Source organism: Podarcis bocagei (genome assembly GCF_964188305.1).
Source record: "Podarcis bocagei genome assembly, chromosome: 1".
Classification (NCBI taxonomy): domain Eukaryota; kingdom Metazoa; phylum Chordata; class Lepidosauria; order Squamata; family Lacertidae; genus Podarcis; species Podarcis bocagei.
Window position 1 is genome coordinate 51,458,872 of NC_138125.1, and position 20,039 is coordinate 51,478,910.

Genomic DNA, 20,039 nt, shown 5'->3' on the forward strand with positions numbered 1-20,039 from the left:
ACTCTATAATGATATGCAAGGGTTTCAACCGAATTTATGAGTTCAGGGTGCTTGGCTTCCACTCTGTGAGACAACCTTTTCCGCACCTCAGTAGGAGCACTGTTCCTGGCATCTGCAGTTGCATGGTGCTACAAGGTGGTAGAGAAGGAGAAGCTTCAGCGGACCCCAAGGATGATGGCAGAACCACATTCTCATGATGGAGTTAATGTGCTGCTGAAGGGCTCCCCCTCAAGCGAAGTGGCTGTATTATCCAAATCACAGTCCTCCTCAGGTCAACACATGAGGCCTTGAAGCCGAGGACATGAAAATTTATAGCAAGGGGGTGACAAGCCCCTGGGCCAGATCCATTCCTTGAAGGCACTTCTGGTGGTCTGCCAGTCCTTGGTCAAAATTAGTGGGAAGCTATGGGGCCATTACAAGAAGGTAATGGCCAGGAAAAAGAAAGCCGCTCTAAGACTTTCTTGTAATGGCATCCCACCAGAATAAGGCAAGAGAGTGGGCAAGCTTTTCTGCCTCTGTTTTTCTACCCAGATGGTGCTGTTGGGCTAGGAGAAGATCTAGCAACTGCTTCATTTGATATCTTAAATCTTTGGTTTTGATTCATTATTCTGATGGTCATAGGATCTTTGAAGGCTAGGAGTACAAAAACCCATCACAGGTTAGGGCCATCCATCCATCAGCCCCACACAAAATAACACGCACAATCTACACATGCCTCCAATTCCCTGTAGTCTAGTATGTGGAAATTAGTTAATAGACACAGATCCAGCACTCAATGACTGTGTCGGTCATTTCAAAGACAACACAATAAAGTTCAAATGTAGACTGTCCATGATGCTGAGCAAAAACTAAGGTGTAAGGTTGCTCCTACATGAATATTTTTGTTGGAACAGAATGCTGGACTAGTTTGGCCTTTGCTTTGAGGCAGTTTCCTTCGCTCTCTCTCTCTCACTTAGTTTGTCACCCTTTAACTTTTCTTGCCTTTAACAGCTGCATCAATAGAAATCCAACAGGTCCCACCATGATTACAAAGGATGTGTCAAGGGGTAAGGTAGGTAGCTGTTACTGCAAATACCATGTATTTGTATTTACCAATGTAAGGTAAAAAGGTAAATGACCCCTGGACAGTTAAGTCCAGTCAAAGGCAACTATGGGGTGCAGCACTCATCTCCGCTTTCAGGTCGAGGGAGCCGGTGTTTGTCCGAAGACAGCTTTCTGAGTCATGTGGCCAGCATGAATAAACCACTTCTGGCACAACGGGACACCATGATGGAAACCAGAGCGCATGGAAACGCCATTTACCTTCCTGCCACGGCAGTACCTATTTATCTACTTGCGCTCGTGTGCTTTTGAATTGGTAGGTTGGCAGAAGCTGGGACAGAGCAATGGGAGCTCACCCCGTTGCGCGGACTTGAACTGCCAACCTTCTGATCAGCAAGCCCAAGAAGCTCAGTGGTTTAGACCACAGCGCCACCTGCTCCCTCCCAGGCAAGGTGGACCCAGCTGCCCCTAAGGATTAGCTTCCCCAAGACCTGGATCTTGGGCATTGCCCCTCCCTTCCTTCTCCTTTCCAGAAGGGCTAGTCATTTGGTGGGTGGAGGCGGGGAAGGATACAGCCTCCTCCTCCTTCCCAAGGACCTGTGCTTGCTTTTGGCAGGCAGAAACCCCTCAGGTTCAGCTTCACCCCCCCCCCACATCGCCACACCTGTTGAATTTCTGCATCAAAGGCGCCTTCCGCAGCACCATTGGAAGGAGCCCTGAGGAAGAGGCACCCCACCACCCCCACGAGCAAGGCGCCGCAGCCATGACTGCCTGGCATGGGAAGCGAGACGCCGCGCCCCGCCCTCCGCGCGCGCCCTTCCTCGGCTCCTCCTCCGGCCCCGGATTTTGCGCCGGAGCCCCGCGCGCGCCGGCGCCCCTTCTGCCCAGCCACCCCGCCCCCGCCCGCCCGCCTGCCCTCCTCACAGCCGCGGCGCCGCTTCCAGAGCTGTCAGTGCAGCGGCAACAGCAGCCGCCGTCCAGCCGGCTCTCTCCCGCCTCCTCCAGCAGCAGACGGCGGCGACGGCCACTTCAGCAGCAGCAGGTACATGGCGAAGCGCCACCTACAGCAGCGCCCCCAGGGCAGCTTCCATTGGGGGTGCGTGAGAGAGGCAGCCGCCCGAGGTTGCTTTTCCCACCTTTTCTTTTTCTCTCTCCCCCTGCTTTGATACAGTGGTCTCTCCTCCGGAGAGGGGGCAATGAATGCTGTATATGGAGGGTTTGAAGAGGAGGAGGGGGTTGTCCTACTGTGAAGCGGGAACGGGGGGTGTCTCTCTGTAAAGTATTATCCGGGGCAGATGGGATTACCTATTTGATGCATGGCTTATCTTTATGGAGCTTTGTTCTGGTCCGGAAGGGGGAGTCTGGATGGAGCCTGCGGGCTAAAGCCCCGTGCAGAATCCTGGCAACGGAGACAGGGAGGCATTTAGCAAGATATAGATGGTGTAGCCCTGGATATAGATAAAGACTCCTCAGCCTTGTAGGTTTTCTTGATCAGCTCCACCCCCATCCCCATTCTAAGGTCCTTACAGGTGACCTCCTTTTCCAGGTGTCCTTCTCCCCACTGATCCACTCCCCCCACCTGTCACTGATTTAAGAAGCCGCCAGATCAAAACGTAAAAAAGAAGGGATGTTTTAGAGTTGTGCTTACTGAGGCGGGGACACCCCCTATTTTCTATGGAAATGTGAAAATCAGTTAATGCCAATGGAGCTAAAGGGATCGATTCATGTCAATAGAACCAAGGTACAGCCTTTTAAAAATGAAGGACACCTCCTCAGTCTGGGATATTTGACCCCCGAGATCTCTCAAGTGGAGCACTGTTTTGCTAACCTCCTCTCTACACCACAATGATGGGATATCATCTGATTTCTCGTTCTATTTCTCATAATCTTTGGGTTCCCTGAGTGCTTTCTCTAGGGTTAGAAACTGAGGCATACTGGAACGTGTGTGTGTGTGTATGGGTGGGTGGGTGGGCATCTCAGTTCATGACACAAGGTTATCTGGGAAGGCATACGGAGAATCTCTCTAGTCGGTCTCTGGAGTTGAAACCTGAGGACAGAGTTCTATTCGGCCAATTTTTTTCCAGCAGGTAAGGAGCAGGAGGAGGAGCAGGGTGTTAAACCCAGGAAACACATTTTGAGGCTCATTTCTTAACATTTGTTTATTTGCCTAACATTGTGAAGCAATTGCCTTCTGATCAAGAGGCCATCCCGATCCAGGGCGATGTTGCCACAGTCCTTGCTGTGACCTCTTCGTGAGCCCTCCTCAAAGCTCCTAGGAAAGTGGGTCAGCTTCTCCTGAGAAATCTATCTATCCGGCACTTTCTTTATGAGTTTCTGCACTGCCAGCTGGTTAGGAGGCTGCACTCTGGCCTCTGTGTTTATGCACATATTGAATGCGCTTTGCTTCAATTATTCATTTTTGGTGCTACAGTAATTTCCTGCAGCTTCTCTTCTCCAGGGAGCTGGTGCGTAACAAGATTTTAACATACTCTGCTTTTGAGGATATCATCCCATTTAGCCACATGGCAGCTGTCTTTATTTCTGTGCTTAATATCGGATACGTAACCAATAACAGGAAAATCATTCTGGATCTGTCTGAATACATCAAGGGTCTCAATCATAACAAGTGTGGGAGGGAAGTATCTTAGCATTTCAACGTGAGGCTGAATGTGAGGTGAAGTCACATCTAAACCAACCTTTTCCATCTTTTGGGCAGGGGGGCAGGATTACTGGGCTCATTTGTATGCACGAATAGCCTGCCGTGACCATAAAGCAAGTAACTAACAGTAAAACACCAACCAAAACAGCCCCCCCCCAGCCTTCAAACGTTACGACTCTTATATTTGCTGGCTTCACAATTTTGAATGACAGATTGTAAATTCAGTCAAGCTCTGTCCATTACATCAGAGGTAATGGAGTAATTTTATCAGGGTTCATGGATGTCAATTCCTTTCTGCATCTGCAATTTCAGCCATAATATCTTGTTTGCATGCTACTTATACAAATATCCATTCCCATTTCTTCATCCGAAGTTTCTGCAAACAATGCCCTTTGTACATAAATCATGCATCCCTGAGTTCCAGGTTTGGTCTCCTGACTCGGTTATGCAATCAGATTAAATAGATGCAAATATTCTCAACTTCCTACATTCTGGTGTTTTGCCCATTTAGATTTTGACACTGGATCCATTTAAATTTTCTTTCCAAAGCAGGGTTGAATGATTGGGAATAATATGTGCAGGGAAAGAAGGGAGGGAGGCCATGGTTAGGGGGCTCAGCCATTGCAGAATAGCAGCACATGGGATCATGACTGATAAACTTCTGCTCATGGTGTGGAAGCCTCAATCACTGGCCACTGGAAGCCCCCACAATTCTTTCCTGATTTCTGAGGACCGAATCTAGACAATCCGGGTTGGTTTTGATGCAGTTGCAGTGGAAAAATACTCATCTCTTAATCCCCACATAGTAAAGAGGTGGAGTAAACAGTTTTCAAATGTAGGAAGGGAAGAACCAGGCAGAAAGGTAGCTTAATGGCTGGCATTTGAAACCCCCAGAATGGCGAGGGAGGAATTTAAATCATAAGCTGTTGCAATGATGTCCCAGGCACTGTCCCAATATCAGCCCACAACACCAGCACAACCACTCAAGTCTCCACACAGTATTTGTGCAAGAATTGTGAGACACACATCTTCAGCAACATTGTGCTGTTGTTTAAGCACTTAGAAAATGTGGTTTCTGCTGAAACAGATCAGCTCATCATAGGAAAAACGTCTGGATCGTGTATGGCAATCAGATTTCTACTCTACATTCTGCACAATCTGGGAAGGGCCTGAGCCGTTAGCAGATATTGCCCTCATGTTTCCAAGCCTTTCTTAACAGCCTTGTGGTCTGGACTCCCCCCCCCCCCACTCTCTCAATATAAAAGGTGAGACACTTTCGGAACCAAATTTTGCATTTCAACAAAGGAGTCTGTGGATACATGAAATATACACACCTGGCCATGCTTAGAGTGATGCAAATTGACATGGAACAAGAATGGATATTTTTCTCCCCTTGCCACTTTAAAACAACACCTTCTAATCTGCCATTCCCTTTCAAAGGCAAACGACATTATTACAGGACCATTTCAGGCTACATTGTTGGATTTGAAAAACAGAGAAAGTCAAAGCTCGAAAACCTAAAACCAACATTTCATCATCAAAGCCAGAGTTTTATGGGATTCAAAGCTATTTGCCTACTTTTGAATTCAACAAATTCAAGCATCAGAGCTATGTCTGATTTGAATGTTATGTGTGATTTATTTCATTTACCACTATTTAGCAAAGAGACCCCCTGATAAAACATCATACTGGGGTAGTGCCTTCTCATCCCATTCTTATGCCTCTCCTGCATTAGTTTTGAAGACAGTCTATAATATTTTGGCAGAGTCAGCCTAAGAAGCTAAAGTCTGAACTCTGCTTTATTCCCTAGAAGTAACAAATCACAGGTTTATTCTTTCATTCATTCCATATATTTATATACTGCTTAAAACTTGAGACAATCTCTAATTGAGTTACAAAATAACAAAAATGATATGTATACCATTAATGTGGCAAGCTCGTTAATCTCCACCCATTTGTTCTGTGCATCCCTTGAATATTCAGTTCTTAAAAGTAAAGACCAAGCATTTTGAGTGAAGGAATGAGGGCTAAAACAGACAACTAGTGACCATGGAGAAAGCACTATCATTTGCATGCCATCAGTGGCACCTGCCCTGGTCACTGATCACTGGCATGTTAACCCTACATGAGTATGGGCCAACTCACATGGTAAGTGTGTTAGACACGGTAGTGCATGCATGAAATACTTGCATTGGAAACATAATGTGGGCACACACTTGGCTTATGCCCACTCTCACATCTGCTATCTGCCTCACTTTCTGGATTTCCCCAGAAATTTCAGAGATCACTTGATTGCAATCAGCAATCAGTAGAGGCGGAGATCCTGGCTCTTATATGTCTTAGAAGCTCATTACTCACTGAAAGCCTGAGCCTGTGGTTCCATTTATACATATAATCAGCCTATGCATTGCAAGGGTGAAAGAAGCAGGAAAACCTTTGCTCCAGCTTACCTGAAGCCAGGATACAGTTGTACCTGCTCAGGTACAACTGTCCCTCCCCACGAGGGAAGGTCAGGGAAGATGTACATCAGGAACAAGAGAGGAAGAAAGATTGGCACTGGCATCTGCTGCCCCTGTGGATCTTGCCACCTGAGGCGGTCCCCTCACCTTGCCTCATGGGTGGACTGGCCCTATAAGTGCCCTTATGCAACCCTTCTATGTTGGGGGCTGGAGGCAGCCGCCATAGCAGGACCAGCAGCTTTCACTGATAGTATAAGTAAGTGTAGCATTAGAGCAAGTCCACAGTGCTGCAACGTAAGAATCCAGATACATGCAATGTTATGCTGCTTAACTTTTTTCACTGCAACTTGAGTACTTCAATGTTGTCCAACTGTTTTTATGCAGCCACATGTAGCCTGCTGGAAATTTCTCTCATCCCCCTTCTGTGTGTTCTTTCGTGTGCCAATTCTGGTACCTCCGTAGTCCTCTACTGCCTCTCACCAATGCTTTGTAAATTACTGGCATGCTCTAATCAGAGTAAAGAACAAGAGAGAAAATCCTTGCTGTGCCTGATCAAAGGATTGAGGCTTCCAGTAGGAATCACCCTGCTAGGAGCAGGAACTGATCACAGAGCCAAGCAGCAGAGATATCCATCTAGAGGCTGGTAATTGATTGCAAAGGCTAGAGGAGAGGAGCAGGGAGAGATGAGTTCATGGTGGCAACCTCCCCCTCAGCCTCCTGTATTTGTCAAATGCTAGAATGTCTACCTTAGCAGTGCTGAGATGAAGACTCAAGAGAGGGGCAAAGAGAGACTGGTGATGACTGTAGAGAGAATATTAGCTGGAAATTACAGCCATTTTTGAACCTATGCAAATCGATATCAGGGCTTCAAGGTATGATGATGTACTGCCTCTCCCACCTACCCTTTTCCTTGCTTCAGTTTTTCCTGATCCAGTTACAAAGGGCTGGATCTGTTCCAATGGCATCAGAAATACAAAGCAGGTAATGTGGTATCTTCAAATCAGGGATGGGGATCCTGTAGCCCTCCAGATGTTTCTGACTCCCAACTCCCTTCAGCCCCAGCCAGCTTGGTCAATGGTCAAGGAAGATGGGAGTTGTTTTCAAGCAACATCTGGAGTGCCGCAGTTTCCCCATCCCTGCTTTAAAGAGATCCATGTATTCTTACTGTAAGGGAAGCTGCTCCCATAAACTTTATGACACAAACTATATAATTACTTCCTTTGCATCTCTGACATGAATTTGAGCCTCATGTGATTCCACTGATCAGAGGGAGGCCAGCAGGTCAAAACCTTGTTTAATCATGTTAGGGAGATGATTAGTGAGATTCCAGCAGATTACATGTTGGAATTGTAACTGTGCGTCCTAAATCTGAAAGTCTCATCAGCCATAATAATAATAATAATAATAATAATTTATTATTTATACCCCGCCCATCTGGCTGGGTTTCCCCAGCCACTCTGGGCGGCTTCCAAAAGAATATTAAAATACTATGATACATCAAACATTAAAAGCTTCCCTAACTCATCAAGTGGCCATGGGAAGATAACTTTCGCTGTTTTGATTTGTAATATTGGGCAGAGAAATGGCAGCCACCTAACTCATAGGCTTGCTAGTGGAACGAATTGAGAGAGAATGATAAAGCATGTTGCACTCCAGAACTACTCTGGAAATTATGAACAGTCATCATATGGATATCTTGATTTGCCCTCACTGGAGGAGCAGTTATGGAGGGTGTTTGCTGAAAAAGGAGTCTGAAGTCAATTATATTAACTGGAGGTATTGTGTCGTGCATATATATGTTGCCAAGGGAAAGTATCTTGATCTAGAAGGCATGCGATTAGTTTTTGGTTTTTTGCTTTCCTGAAGCATAGATGAGGAATGTGTCTGAAGAAGAAATCCCATCTGCACCTTTATCAATATCAGCAAGACCTGTAAAAGGCATTAAAATGTGGAATGTGGAGTATTTTGAGCATTTCATTTTCCATTAAGACAAACCTGATAACAATTAGCTGTGCATTGTGTCTTATCCATACTGCATTTTAAGGGCTCATCCAGATTTCATTTTGTGCTGCACTCCTAGACAGAGGTCGCGGCTTAATGCTCCATGTTTCAGTGGTTTTTGTTTTGCCTCTGCACTTTCCCCAAGAAAACTCTCGTTTTGCCGCTGAATCTGAGCAAATGTCAACCTGCAGAGAACCCAATTGCCATTTGCTCTGATTCAGTTTTCCCGGGGGAAGCGCTGGGGAATATACCAAAAAGCTACTTGGAAACAGAGATTTAAAGCACAAACCTGTGCCTGGAAAGTGTGGCACAAAAGGAAATCTGGATGAGCTCTCAGTCTTACAAGAACAGTGAACGTAAGATCAACTGACAATACCAATAGTGGAGCAGTTTCAAACCATGGTGTCACACTTAATACTCTGTTAATGAGCTGAAGCCTTCGTTTATGACAGATACCATTAGTGACTCGAACCATCATCTGGAAACTTTGAAGATTATCTTCAGAATGAGAATTCTACATAGTTCAGTTCCTTTTAAAATAAAAACCAAAGATTCCAGAGCATACGTTTTCAGTCTTTAAACAACAGCATTATAACTGGAGAGATGCAGAATCTGGCAAGACTCAGAGCTGCAGCCACAGAGAACCTGAAGATATACAGACTGATCATGAAAGTTATTATGTTTATAGGAGATTCATTCACTTTGTATTTTTTATAGGAAATGAAGCCTGAGGATCACAGCCAGTCTCCCTCTCTCATGAATAAAAATCAAAAATTACATGCTAAATCTCAGAAAAGAACAAATCCTTATTGATAATATCAGCAATCAAAGGCTATCTGCATTGAGCGTATCATAATCCTGGCTTAGTAGAGGATGCTTGATGCATTTCTTAACAGAAAAGGAGACAAAATTAAACCAGCCGTATGAGGAGGAGAATTATGAGATAATATCTTTGTTGATAAGGCATATATATATATATATATATATATATATATATATATATATATATCCTGACTGAGATCCTTTGACTAAACCCTGAAGACTAACTAGTCAAAGAGATGTCTTCTCTAGGTGGAACATGACTCAATAAGAGTGTGGAGTCAACAAATGAGTGTGGTTTAGTGGAAAGAACATTGGGGAGAATTCAAAATAATGTTCTTCAGCTTGCCAAATGGAACACCTGCCAATTCCCTTTGAATGCTGTTCTGAGGGTTCTCCTGACCCCTCCCTGAACCAATTTCAGGGGGTGGGCATGTAGGACAGGGGGGAGGGGAGCCCCATTGTGCAAGCAGAAATTCTTCCACAGTGCTTCCGCTGACGGGACCCATTCAGTGAATTGTGCCACTGAGTTCAGCATCATGCAGACTATTCAAGTTTAGAATTTATCATTAATTTACAAATAGCAGCAAGAATGTGAATCGGAAACAAAGGGGATCCACATTTAAAGAGATCAGCATTTGGAAGACAGGTATGGCTATCACAGTGAAACACGCTATCTTTGTGAGAACGCTGACAGCAGAATGAATAATTGGTCTGAATAGACCTTTTGAACCGTCAAATATCCTTGCAATTTATTTTCCATGTTGTAAACTCTGTTTGAATAAAAACACATTTGGACAGCCATAAGAAGCTCACTGAATCACTTTAGGCAAGTTCCTGTCTTACCATCTAATGTGGTTGCTGTGAAAATGAGATCACCCCAGGTATGCTGCTGCAAGGTTATTAGAGGAAGGGTAAGATACAAATAGGGTACGCAGGTGGCACTGTGGTCTAAACCACTGAGCCTAGGGCTTGTCAATCAGAAGGTCAGAGGTTTGAATCCCCACAACAGGGTGTGCCACCCTGCCCAAAGAAGCTGTAAATGTAAACTATGATATTATTGGGTATAGGGATGCAAGTGGTGCTGTGGGTTAAACCACAGAGCCTAGGGCTTGCCAATCAGAAGGTCGGCGGTTTGAATCCCTGCGACGGCTTGAGCTCCCTTTGCTCGGTCCCTGCTCCTGCCAACCTAGCAGTTCGAAAGCACGTCAAAGTGCAAGTAGATAAATTGGAACTGCTCTGGCGGGAAGGTAAACGGCGTTTCCGTGCGCTGCTCTGGTTCGTCAGAAGCGGCTTAGTCATGCTGGCCACATGACCTAGAAGCTGTCTGCAGACAAACACTGGCTCCCTCGGCCAATAAAGCGAGATGAGCGCCGCAACCCCAGAGTCGGTCACGACTGGACCTAATGGTCAGGGATCCCTTTACCTTTATTATTGGGTATAAAGTAGGGCCTTATCGGTTGAATACAGGTATTGAAATAACATGATGATAAGTGTTTCAACAAGGCAATATACCGATGCACAACAGGCTTAACAGCTTCCCAGGAGGTAGCCCAGCTGGACCGATACTTTACAGATACTTTGCAGATAATTTGCAGGCACGTGGTCTCCTGCTTTGTTTGCTCTCTCCCTCCTCCCTCCTAACCTAAAGGATATGAAGATAGATAAGAAGATGAGCCCTCACACAAACCAGTAAACACTTTCAGCTTCACCTGTATCTTTCCACTTAGGTAAACAATAGCAAATATAATAACACACACAAAAATTAACAAGATTCTCTGAAATATAACATATTCTCTGGAATATGATTTCAGTTTGCAAACATAACGCCTGGATCTGTGGCAGAGCCATCTAATGTGGTGTCTTCCAAATGCTGTTGAACTACACTTCCATCAGCCCCAGCCAAAATGGCCAATCATCAGGGATGGTGGGAGTTTGTAGTGGCCACTCTGGCTACCTCTGATCTATATATTGTTGCTGTTCATTGCTTTGCATTGCCTAATGGGTCATATCTGCCATTCAAAATGTCATGTCATATTTATGACATGAATAACATATAATATGGCATGAAAGTGAACTGGGAAATCTTAGGATCTGTGTGAAGAAGGAGGTAGTGTAAATACAAAGGAAACAAGGCAGTGATCTTCAGATAACTTGCTGCTAATGCCCACTCTAAGGTCCCAAATGAATTAGGCACAGGGGAAAAATCATTTTGAGTACAAACCTGTTTTGATTTGTTGTTGTTTTTTTGAAAGGCTCTTGAGAGAGTTTGTAGTTTTTCTTCTGCAGGTATTAGCCATTTCCAAACACCTAAAAAGACAGCTCTGGGGGAAGTTAAAGATCATCAGGTACCAGGAGGATGAGAAGTGCATTTCTTCCACCAGCCAAAAACCAGAGGAAATCTCTCTGGGACCAGAAGGCTGCAGAGCAACTGCTGGAAAGGTGTTTTTTTTTTTATTGAATGCACAACATAAACCGAAGCTGAGGAATTAGACTCCTATACTTAAGTCTTCTCATTGAGGCTTTGCCCATTTGACTGTGGCATATTAACACTGAAATCCCATGAGGCTTATGCATTGGTAGAATGCACAAAATTGTATGGAATATTCCCGATGTCATATTCTCTGGGATTTGTAAGAATATATTATTGGGGTGGGGCGTGCAGAAGGATCAGGTATAGTGGAATGGGAAACACTGTAATCATCATTCGTGCACCCCTCAAAAAGTGCCAACCCATATTGCTATATAATCAACCTTGAGCTAAGTGTCATAGTGAATACCCTACCACTTGAAATAGAGTCCACATACTGGGCAGTTTTAGTGCTCTGCATTAGGGTGGGCATGCAGCTTCACAGAGGCCACTCTTCTATTTGAAGGGTCCAAGTCTGGTTTAAAGACAAAGAACCCTAAGAAGAATGAACAAGAGCCTCAAAAGCAGAAGGGCTCTAACTTAGTGGCAGAACGTCGTGCAGAAAGTCCCAGGTCCTCAGCATTAGCAGGTAGGGCTAGGAATGTCCCATGTCTGAACCCCTGGAAAGCCACTGGTAGTCAATGTAGACTATGCAGAGCTAGATGGACCAATAGTTGGACTTGCTATAAGGCAGCTTGCTATGTTCCTATGCTGCTGACCATCCAGAGTTAATACCTGGACAGCAGACTGGGTAGGTGCACAGGTCACCTTCTCATAGTCTTCCTCGCTCAGTTGTAGTTATTATTTCTACAAATGGATCCATGCGTATAGATTAGCATAGGCAAGGCTTATGCAAAAGTGTGTCCTCTTTTTTGGCAATGCAGACAACCAGGCAGGCAAAATCTTCTACCACGAACAGAGCCTTAGTTTCATTTGGATTCAGTCCTTCTAAGGTATAATTAACTTTTTCCTGTGATGATGCATGCAAATTATAAATTGCATCATCACCTGATACTTGGGGTCAGCATCCTGTGAATGGAACAGGCAGCACACAGTATCAGGGCAAATCAAAGAAAAAGCTTTATCACGTCTCTGCTAACCACAGGGCATGCAGGCTGCTCATTGTACAGGCTTTTGATGATTCATATAATTGAGACACTTGCAGCTGTCCTAAGACATTAGGGTGATGTGTTACAGTGCAGCCGGCTAGAAAGTACCAGGATTTTTTTTTAAAAAATGCAGCTCACGAGATATTGAGAAGTACTTATATCATTCCGTGCAGCTACATCATTTCATGTGAGTAGGCAGTTCACCTTTTTTCGATCATGGGTCTAATCCATTAGCCATATGTCCAAAGAGTCTGTGTTTGTAGAACATCTGCAGTGTCCAGATTAAAATATAGAACTGTGCTGTGCCTCCTCATAAAATTCTGGCCTCATTAATTAGAAGAAGGCTCACCTTTCCATAGCCACAGATTCATTATGGACACCACCTGCAGTCTTAACACCATGAACATAAAAATGCAAGGATAAACTTCACCTACCATTTTGACTTTGCCAGAGGTCAGAAAAACTCCTCTCTAACCAATGTGAGGCTATTGATATTTGTTTCCCTGAGAAAATGGTGAAATACTTAATTTCTGAGAGGGGCTGAAAGTAGTGGCTGAACATGTGAACTGTTAAATGTTTCAGCTCTTGACTTCCCGGTCATTAATTTAATAGCAATAAGATGAGTCACATGTGGGTACACTCTGGGTGCTATAACCACATAAAAATTGCCATCTGTTCATGATTGATGGCCGAGAGGCGGACTTCATTAATAAATAACATTTACAGAGAAATCACCATCTAATTTATGTTCTGGACTCATTTATATCCTGCCCTAGTGTGCTTCAGAAGATATGCAGCTTTATAACCTGAATGTAGCTGTGTTGGCCCAAGGATTTAAGGTATGCTTTGCACCCTCAAGGGAGCACCTTAATTTGGAGGATCTTATGGATGTTCAAACTGAAATTTCTCTTCTCCTGCACCTTATCTTCTTAGATAATCCAGGCAAAGTGATCCTGCTGATGTCTGGAAGTGGGTTCTTACCTAATGATGGGACCTAGTAAATGCCTGGCTTAGCAGAGAAGGATCTAGCTGTTCAACTGCCTGATTTCCAACCCCTGGAGCAATGTGTCCACATGGAATCTCTCATCCCTTTCACTTCCATGGGAGTCTTCTCAATGGGACACACTACTTCCAGAGCTGCACTTTATATTTAATTTTCTTTCTTTCTTTCTTTCTTTCTTTCTTTCTTTCTTTCTTTCTTTCTTTCTTTCTTTCTTTCTTTCTTTCATACCTTTTTATTGGGGGAGGGGAATGGATTTTGTACATTAACAACACAAGGATTGGTAAAATAGCCATCAAATGCAGTAAATACCGGTAGCTAAATATTTCTAACCAATGTAAACAAATCACATAACCACTTTTACTTTTGTAAGCATTTTCTAATCCGGGGAACATTTGGGAAACTATATTAATATATGAGGACAAAAACCAGTGATACATTCAGATCTGGGTGAGCCTGAGGATAAATAGTGCCCTGGCCAAGGAGCACCTTGGTCAGTGTTGCAGTCTTGCCAAGATGTTTGACTTGGAAAACTGAACAGTGTTAACAGCTTCTCCAGCTCCCAAGCTTTTCCAGCAATAGCCACGAAAAACTGCTTCATTTCACCCCTAGCTCACAACATACAGTCAAAAAGCACCAGGCTTTGCTCAGTGCTCCCTTCCAGTCAGCACGCAGGGTGAGCCTGCAGCTCAGTCAGCTTAGAGATGGGTGAATATGTCAATGATGGTTTCTCCATTTTTCATTTTTTCCACTTTTGAATTCAGTTCCCCGCATTTCCACATCAGTTCGGGCTTTGAAAAAAGAAGTCCTTGTAAAAATTTATCGGCATTTAGTACATTTAGTGTATTTCTCCTAATTTAGTGTATCTAGTGCATTTAGTGTATTTCTCCTAATACACACATCTTTGTATGGAATTTTGCCTAATATACTCATTTTTGCAAAGCATATTTTCCCTAATGTAATGCATGTTTATATGACATTTTCACACTAGTATATACACTTTTGTCCATATTACTTGGCCGGAGAAGGGCACTGCAAAATTCAGAGAAGTATGAATCTGAAAGGATGGCTGTGTTTCAGTTTCCATCTTCTTTCAGAAAGTGTGAGTTAAGTAGGTTGTCCTTTAATGTGAACTGAATGTGCGCATGTACAAAGGCATTTCATGATATTTTTGTGGTTTAAAAATGTTTGCAGGTAAAAGTAGCTCAATAGTCCCCTCTATTTCTGATGAATGACTATTGATTGAGACAGAAGATCAAACCATTCTGACGTCTTTGTCAAAGGGAGATTTGGAATTCTGAGAAAATGCAAATAATTTGCTGACTATTTAGGAAGAGCTCTAATTCAAAATGAAACTAAGTGGCTACTTCATCCAAGAGCTGCTGCAAAGCGGCTAAATTTAGCCTTTTCTATAATGACCTTATCCGGAAATTAACACTGAAGCAGTAACAGGGCAGTTGTTGTTTCAGGGACCGTGGGGGTCAGCATTCAGTGGAGACGTCTTCAAGTCTGCAAGCCCTTTTTGCATAGCAGCTACCAGCTGCCTCTCTGAGAAATGCTGAACCTGTCCCAGAGAATAAGACGTGCTTTGGAACAATGCTGGCTACATGCTGTCAAGCTCAGTCCTTTGCTGTCATCCCCAGCCTGAGTATGAACAAAGACATAGCAGCCCTCCAGGGCTTCAGTGCAATCTTGTGGCCATAATATCTGAATGCACTAAGGATTCACAGACTTAGACTGGAGACAGTTGAAGGTGGTTTGAAACAGATTGCTTCTCATGACATGTACATTCATCCCATTTTCACCTCTGGTAAACATGCTTTGCAGGGTTTTGCAATTGTTTCAAAGCACCTCTGCATACACACAGTCTTTCTCATACCACTTTTAATGCTCATAGAGACAATTGTGTGGCAGATACAAAGCTGTCCTTCTGCGCCATTCAGAGCTCCTGAGTGGAGCCAGTTCCTGTTAAATGTGGGGCTTGTATTGGGCACTGAATTTAAGTCTCAAGTAGGCCTCACCCCCACTATGCATTTAAAGCACTATGGTACCACTATGGTACCGCCCCCCCCCAAAAAAAATAAACTCCTGGTAGTATGTTAAGGTGTTGAGAGTTGTTGGGAGACCCCCTATTCCCCCTGCAGAGCTACAATTCCCAAAGTTCTCTGGAAAGAGGGATTGACTGGTAAACCACTCTGAGAACTCTGGGAAATGTTAAACCATTATGGGAGAGGAGTGTGGTGAGAGAGTCCCATTTCACGAGTGGAAACTGCTCACAGGATCTGGATTCAACCTTATAATATCTTAATTTAGAAGCAGTTACTTAGATAAAAACTGAAACATGTGGCTTTGCAGTAAAAAAGTGTACATCAAGCAGCTTTGAGTGAAGGCGTATTTTTTCCCCTGTTCTGTGACTGTGAAAATAGTGAATGTGTTTACTATTCTATCGTACCAGAGAATTGAGAGGAAACCTTCTGTAGACACAGTCTTCATAGCTTTGGGGTAATGAGCGTGCAAAGGTTTTACATGAAAGGGGTCTGCTTGAAAGCCGTTGCTGTTTGCAGCACACGGGGATAAAAGAGATCTGATATTTCCCTCTATTTCTAATTATGCAACTGCTGATTTAGACAGATCAAACCATTCAGAAGTCCAGATTTGTGCCTGGAATTTGAGACACAGGCCTGAGAGTAAAGACAACCAGGACTGAAATCCTCACGGCAGTATTTTGTCTTCCTACCAGCATCTCTCCCTAGAAGAGGATCCCAACACCTGTAGGCCACTTGCTTTACTTCTGCTTGTGCTTCAGAGTTTCCAGACACACACACACACACACACATGGCGAAGCGTATCTTTTTCATGGTATCTCTAGCACTTTGCCTTTGAAACCCTTTGATGCCAACAGCACAGCCTTCTAAATTCATAGGCTGCCACCTGGCAGTGGGCCAGCTCTGAAGTGACAGACAGTGCAGACAAGAGACCCCAGCCATTGAGCTCTCAGACTGAGTGATGTTTTAATGAGCACAAGAAAGAAAGGACAGTGAAAAGAGCTCCATGTCTATGCCATGACTGCCAGGTTTGTTCTCAGGCTGAAAGTGCCAATAGATCATGCTTTGGCCTCTTGTCATTAGGATTATATATATTGGAGCAGGGAGGGAAATGCATTTAGTTCTTTCTCATCTGTGTTTCTCGTGGACCATCGATGGTTGTTTATGGTAGGCAACCCAATCTATTTCTATCCCGTAGTTTGGATCCCCCTCCCTTTCACGAAAGGTCTGGTTTTTACTGCTAATATAGACATTGTGCTTTGTGCTCTCTGGTTCCATCCCCTCCTGTGTGTGGAGCTGCATGCAGATTGCCTCATCGGGGGGGGGGGTGGAACTGGATTATCTGTCTGGAGTTTTAGCCTACCAAATGATAAAATCAGGTTTGTGAACAATGGTGTATTCATTTTCATGTTGTCGTCCCCCCCCCCTTCACTTTTTTCCTAATTTTCCCAGTGAAATGCCCCTACTGTTTGTGCTGGCAGTGAAGTAGCCTTTCTGGAACCAACCAGGGAGCAGCCCTAGATCTCAGCAGCTCTGTTTACATTTGCCTACTTCAGAGCTGCTAATAGGCTAAGCAGGACAAAGCCCACACATCTCATCATCACCCAATCCCTTTGATGGGTGACCAAATCACATCCAGCCCTGGCATGCAAACAAGTAAGGCACCTTAGGAAAAGGAGGCAGGGGGGACTAGCAGTCGAAGTCAGAGTGAAATGGGAAATACATTCTAAACCAAGGAATTATTTATCACAATAATTATTATACAAGCAAACCCTCCAGAAATAAATCCTTAATAGGCTAAAACCTCTGCAATATCTTTGAAGATGAGCCAAACCCATTTATTTGATGCTTTGGTGGAGACCGTAAGCAGATTTAGCCTATTAAGGATTTATTTTTGGAGTCCTTGTATATATGATAATTTATTTTATTGTAATAAAGAATTATATGCTTAAAATACATTTACCTCCACTACCACCCCAAGCTCTGTTTTTGAATCTAGCCCTGTTAACAATAGTTTCCGGACCTCTTGCTCTCAGTGGGCAAAGCATCTTGAATTAGCAATCAGTGTTCCTTAAAACCAGACAGCAGTGTTCAACTGAAAAGGGAGAGAAATGTCAATAGTAGGTTTAGGTGAACAAATACTGGTTAAAAATGGAGAAACAACTAAAATATTGGACAGAATTAGGTTGCCATAGCAACAAATAGAGCTCTGTTTAGAAGTCTGCAGGGCTTGTCTGCAGACACATGTTGAATGGTTGGATTCACATGAAACTCCAGCAGTCTCCTCCACTATCACCCCACCTTCCAACACTGATCCATGATGACTCATGTCACAGCTGGCAATTAAGAAAGTTGGCCAGCCCAACTTCCCCCATGCCACATTTTCCCACATCAAAGGGTATTGTTCTGGATGGTTTTGATTTTAAACAGTCAGAGTTGGATATGCCCTTGGAGTTCATTCCTGTGCATGTTAAGGGTCTTCATGTTTTCAGTCCCAAGTAACCATACATAAACGTGTGGGCTGATGCCAGCTGAGACTGGTCAAGGTATGGTAGTCTTACATGGATTGCCACAGGATCTTTGTTGCTTGGATTTCAAATGCTTCTCTCCCTGCTAATAATCTGTTCCAGTTTTGAGTGTGATCGAGCTGCAGCGCTGAACCTGCTCTTACCTTGTTTTGAAATACTTCAACTAAAATGTTGTCCCCTTCACTTTTTAAAAAAAATCTTTAGATATGACGACTCAACTGAGAACCCAACTTTTGTTTGGCTTCCTGTGTCAAATCACCTGCTCCATTGTCTACGGCTTCCCTGCTGATTCTGGATCTGAGTTCCGGTCTGCTTTCTCCGTCGCTAGAACCAGCAGTATGGAAGGCAGCACTGAAATGGTGATCACCTTTGACAAAGTCTATGTGAACATTGGCGGGGACTTTGACCCCAAAGCTGGATTATTCCGATGCCGTATCCCTGGAGCCTACTACTTCTCCTTCACGGTTGGAAAGTACCCCAAGAAAAACTTGTCTGTCATGCTGATGAGAAACAAGAACGAGGTTCAAGCCATTGTATATGACGAGCATCACCGTAAAGAGCGGAAAGTGGCAAGCCAGAGTGCCATGTTGCAGTTGGACTACGGTGACACAGTCTGGCTGCGCTTACATGGAGATCCCAAATATGCCCTCTACAGCAATGTAGGTCCCTATACAACTTTCAATGGGTACCTCATCTATCCAGACACATCCAGCTATTTTCAAAACAGTGTCGGTTCCCAAGAGCTAGGAGAAACTTCAGGGCCTTCTTCACCTAATGTAATTCAGCAACTTTCAACGAACCAGAACGAAATCTCAGAGAAGCACCTGTTTTCGGACCAGCCCAGCAGATCGCAGGATACTCGCTCAGCCTTTTCTGCTGCCCGTTCGGAAAGCCTCCTGGGGTCAGATGAGAAGCAAACCCAGCACGAGCCAATCACATTTGACACAGAATTTGTGAACATTGGGAAAGATTTCAATTTCTCCACCGGCATCTTTACGTGTCGCGTTCCAGGTGCCTACTATTTCTCCTTCACCATTGGCAAGATGCCCTTCAAAACCATGTCCGTGAAACTGATGAAGAACCACAACGAGGTTCAGGCGATGATCTACGATGACAACCACTCCAAAAGGCGTGAGATGCAGAGCCAGAGCATTATGCTGCCTCTGCAATATGGCGACACCGTCTGGCTCTACAGCCACCAGCACGATGGCTATGGTGCCTATAGCAACCATGGCAAGTACATCACCTTCACTGGATTCCTGGTCTATCCCGAGACAAAGACAAAACCGCCTCCAGATGCCAACATGTCTCCAGGGTCAAGAATCTAAACAGATATATGAAAAGGGCATAAGAGAAGCCAAGATGCAGTAGGCTCTGGTGCAGGTCCTGGACGGACGTCATCTTTCACATGACAATGTTAAGAGCATGCTATTGTATGTCCAGTGCATTCCTTATGCTGCACGCTTGTGTTCTGACTACAGAGCCATTGTTGTTTCTCCCACTCATTCATTCATAGAATGACCTTCACGGGATATGTGTGTTTTGTTCATTATTGATGTTTGATTTAAGCATAAAGCATGAGGTAGCTTGGGGAGTAGAAGAAATAGGGGCAGTGAAATGAGATGTGAATAAAGGAACTGCTTACGGGAATGCTGGAAGAACTTATGAAAGACTCGGCAAGGCACTTGGGAGTTGATAACATCCACTGCAAATGCAGACCAACACTCTGAGAGACGGGTGTCTGTAATAAAAATAATGAACTCAATAAAATCCTGAGAGAAAAGGTACTGGGTTTCCTTGTCTGTTTTGATGTATTAGATTGATTTAGATGTATTAGATTAGATATAGCTACCTCCATCATCAGTTCATAGAACATGGTAGTATGTTTTGGAGCTGCCAATTATTAAAGAATGTGAGGCAGATTGGTTACAAAGAGAGGTGATCAATTAACTAACAGGCAATTGTTAA

The 20,039-nt window shown here is 44.0% G+C and overlaps 1 protein-coding gene across 1 annotated transcript; it reads left to right on the forward strand.

Annotated features, from left to right (window-relative positions):
• Positions 1 to 1,939: 1,939 nt before the first annotated feature.
• On the forward strand, positions 1,940 to 19,858 carry C1QTNF4 (C1q and TNF related 4). Its single transcript, XM_081165856.1, has 2 exons — positions 1,940 to 2,083; positions 18,276 to 19,858. The coding sequence occupies exon 2, from the start codon at positions 18,278 to 18,280 to the stop codon at positions 19,397 to 19,399; it is 1,122 nt and encodes a 373-aa protein (XP_081021982.1). The 5' UTR covers positions 1,940 to 2,083; positions 18,276 to 18,277; the 3' UTR covers positions 19,400 to 19,858.
• Positions 19,859 to 20,039: the final 181 nt, after the last annotated feature.

Coding starts and splice junctions, on each gene's coding strand:
- C1QTNF4 (XM_081165856.1), top strand. CDS start 18,278: ATGACGACTCAACTGAGAACCCAACTTTTGTTTGGCTTCCTGTGTCAA.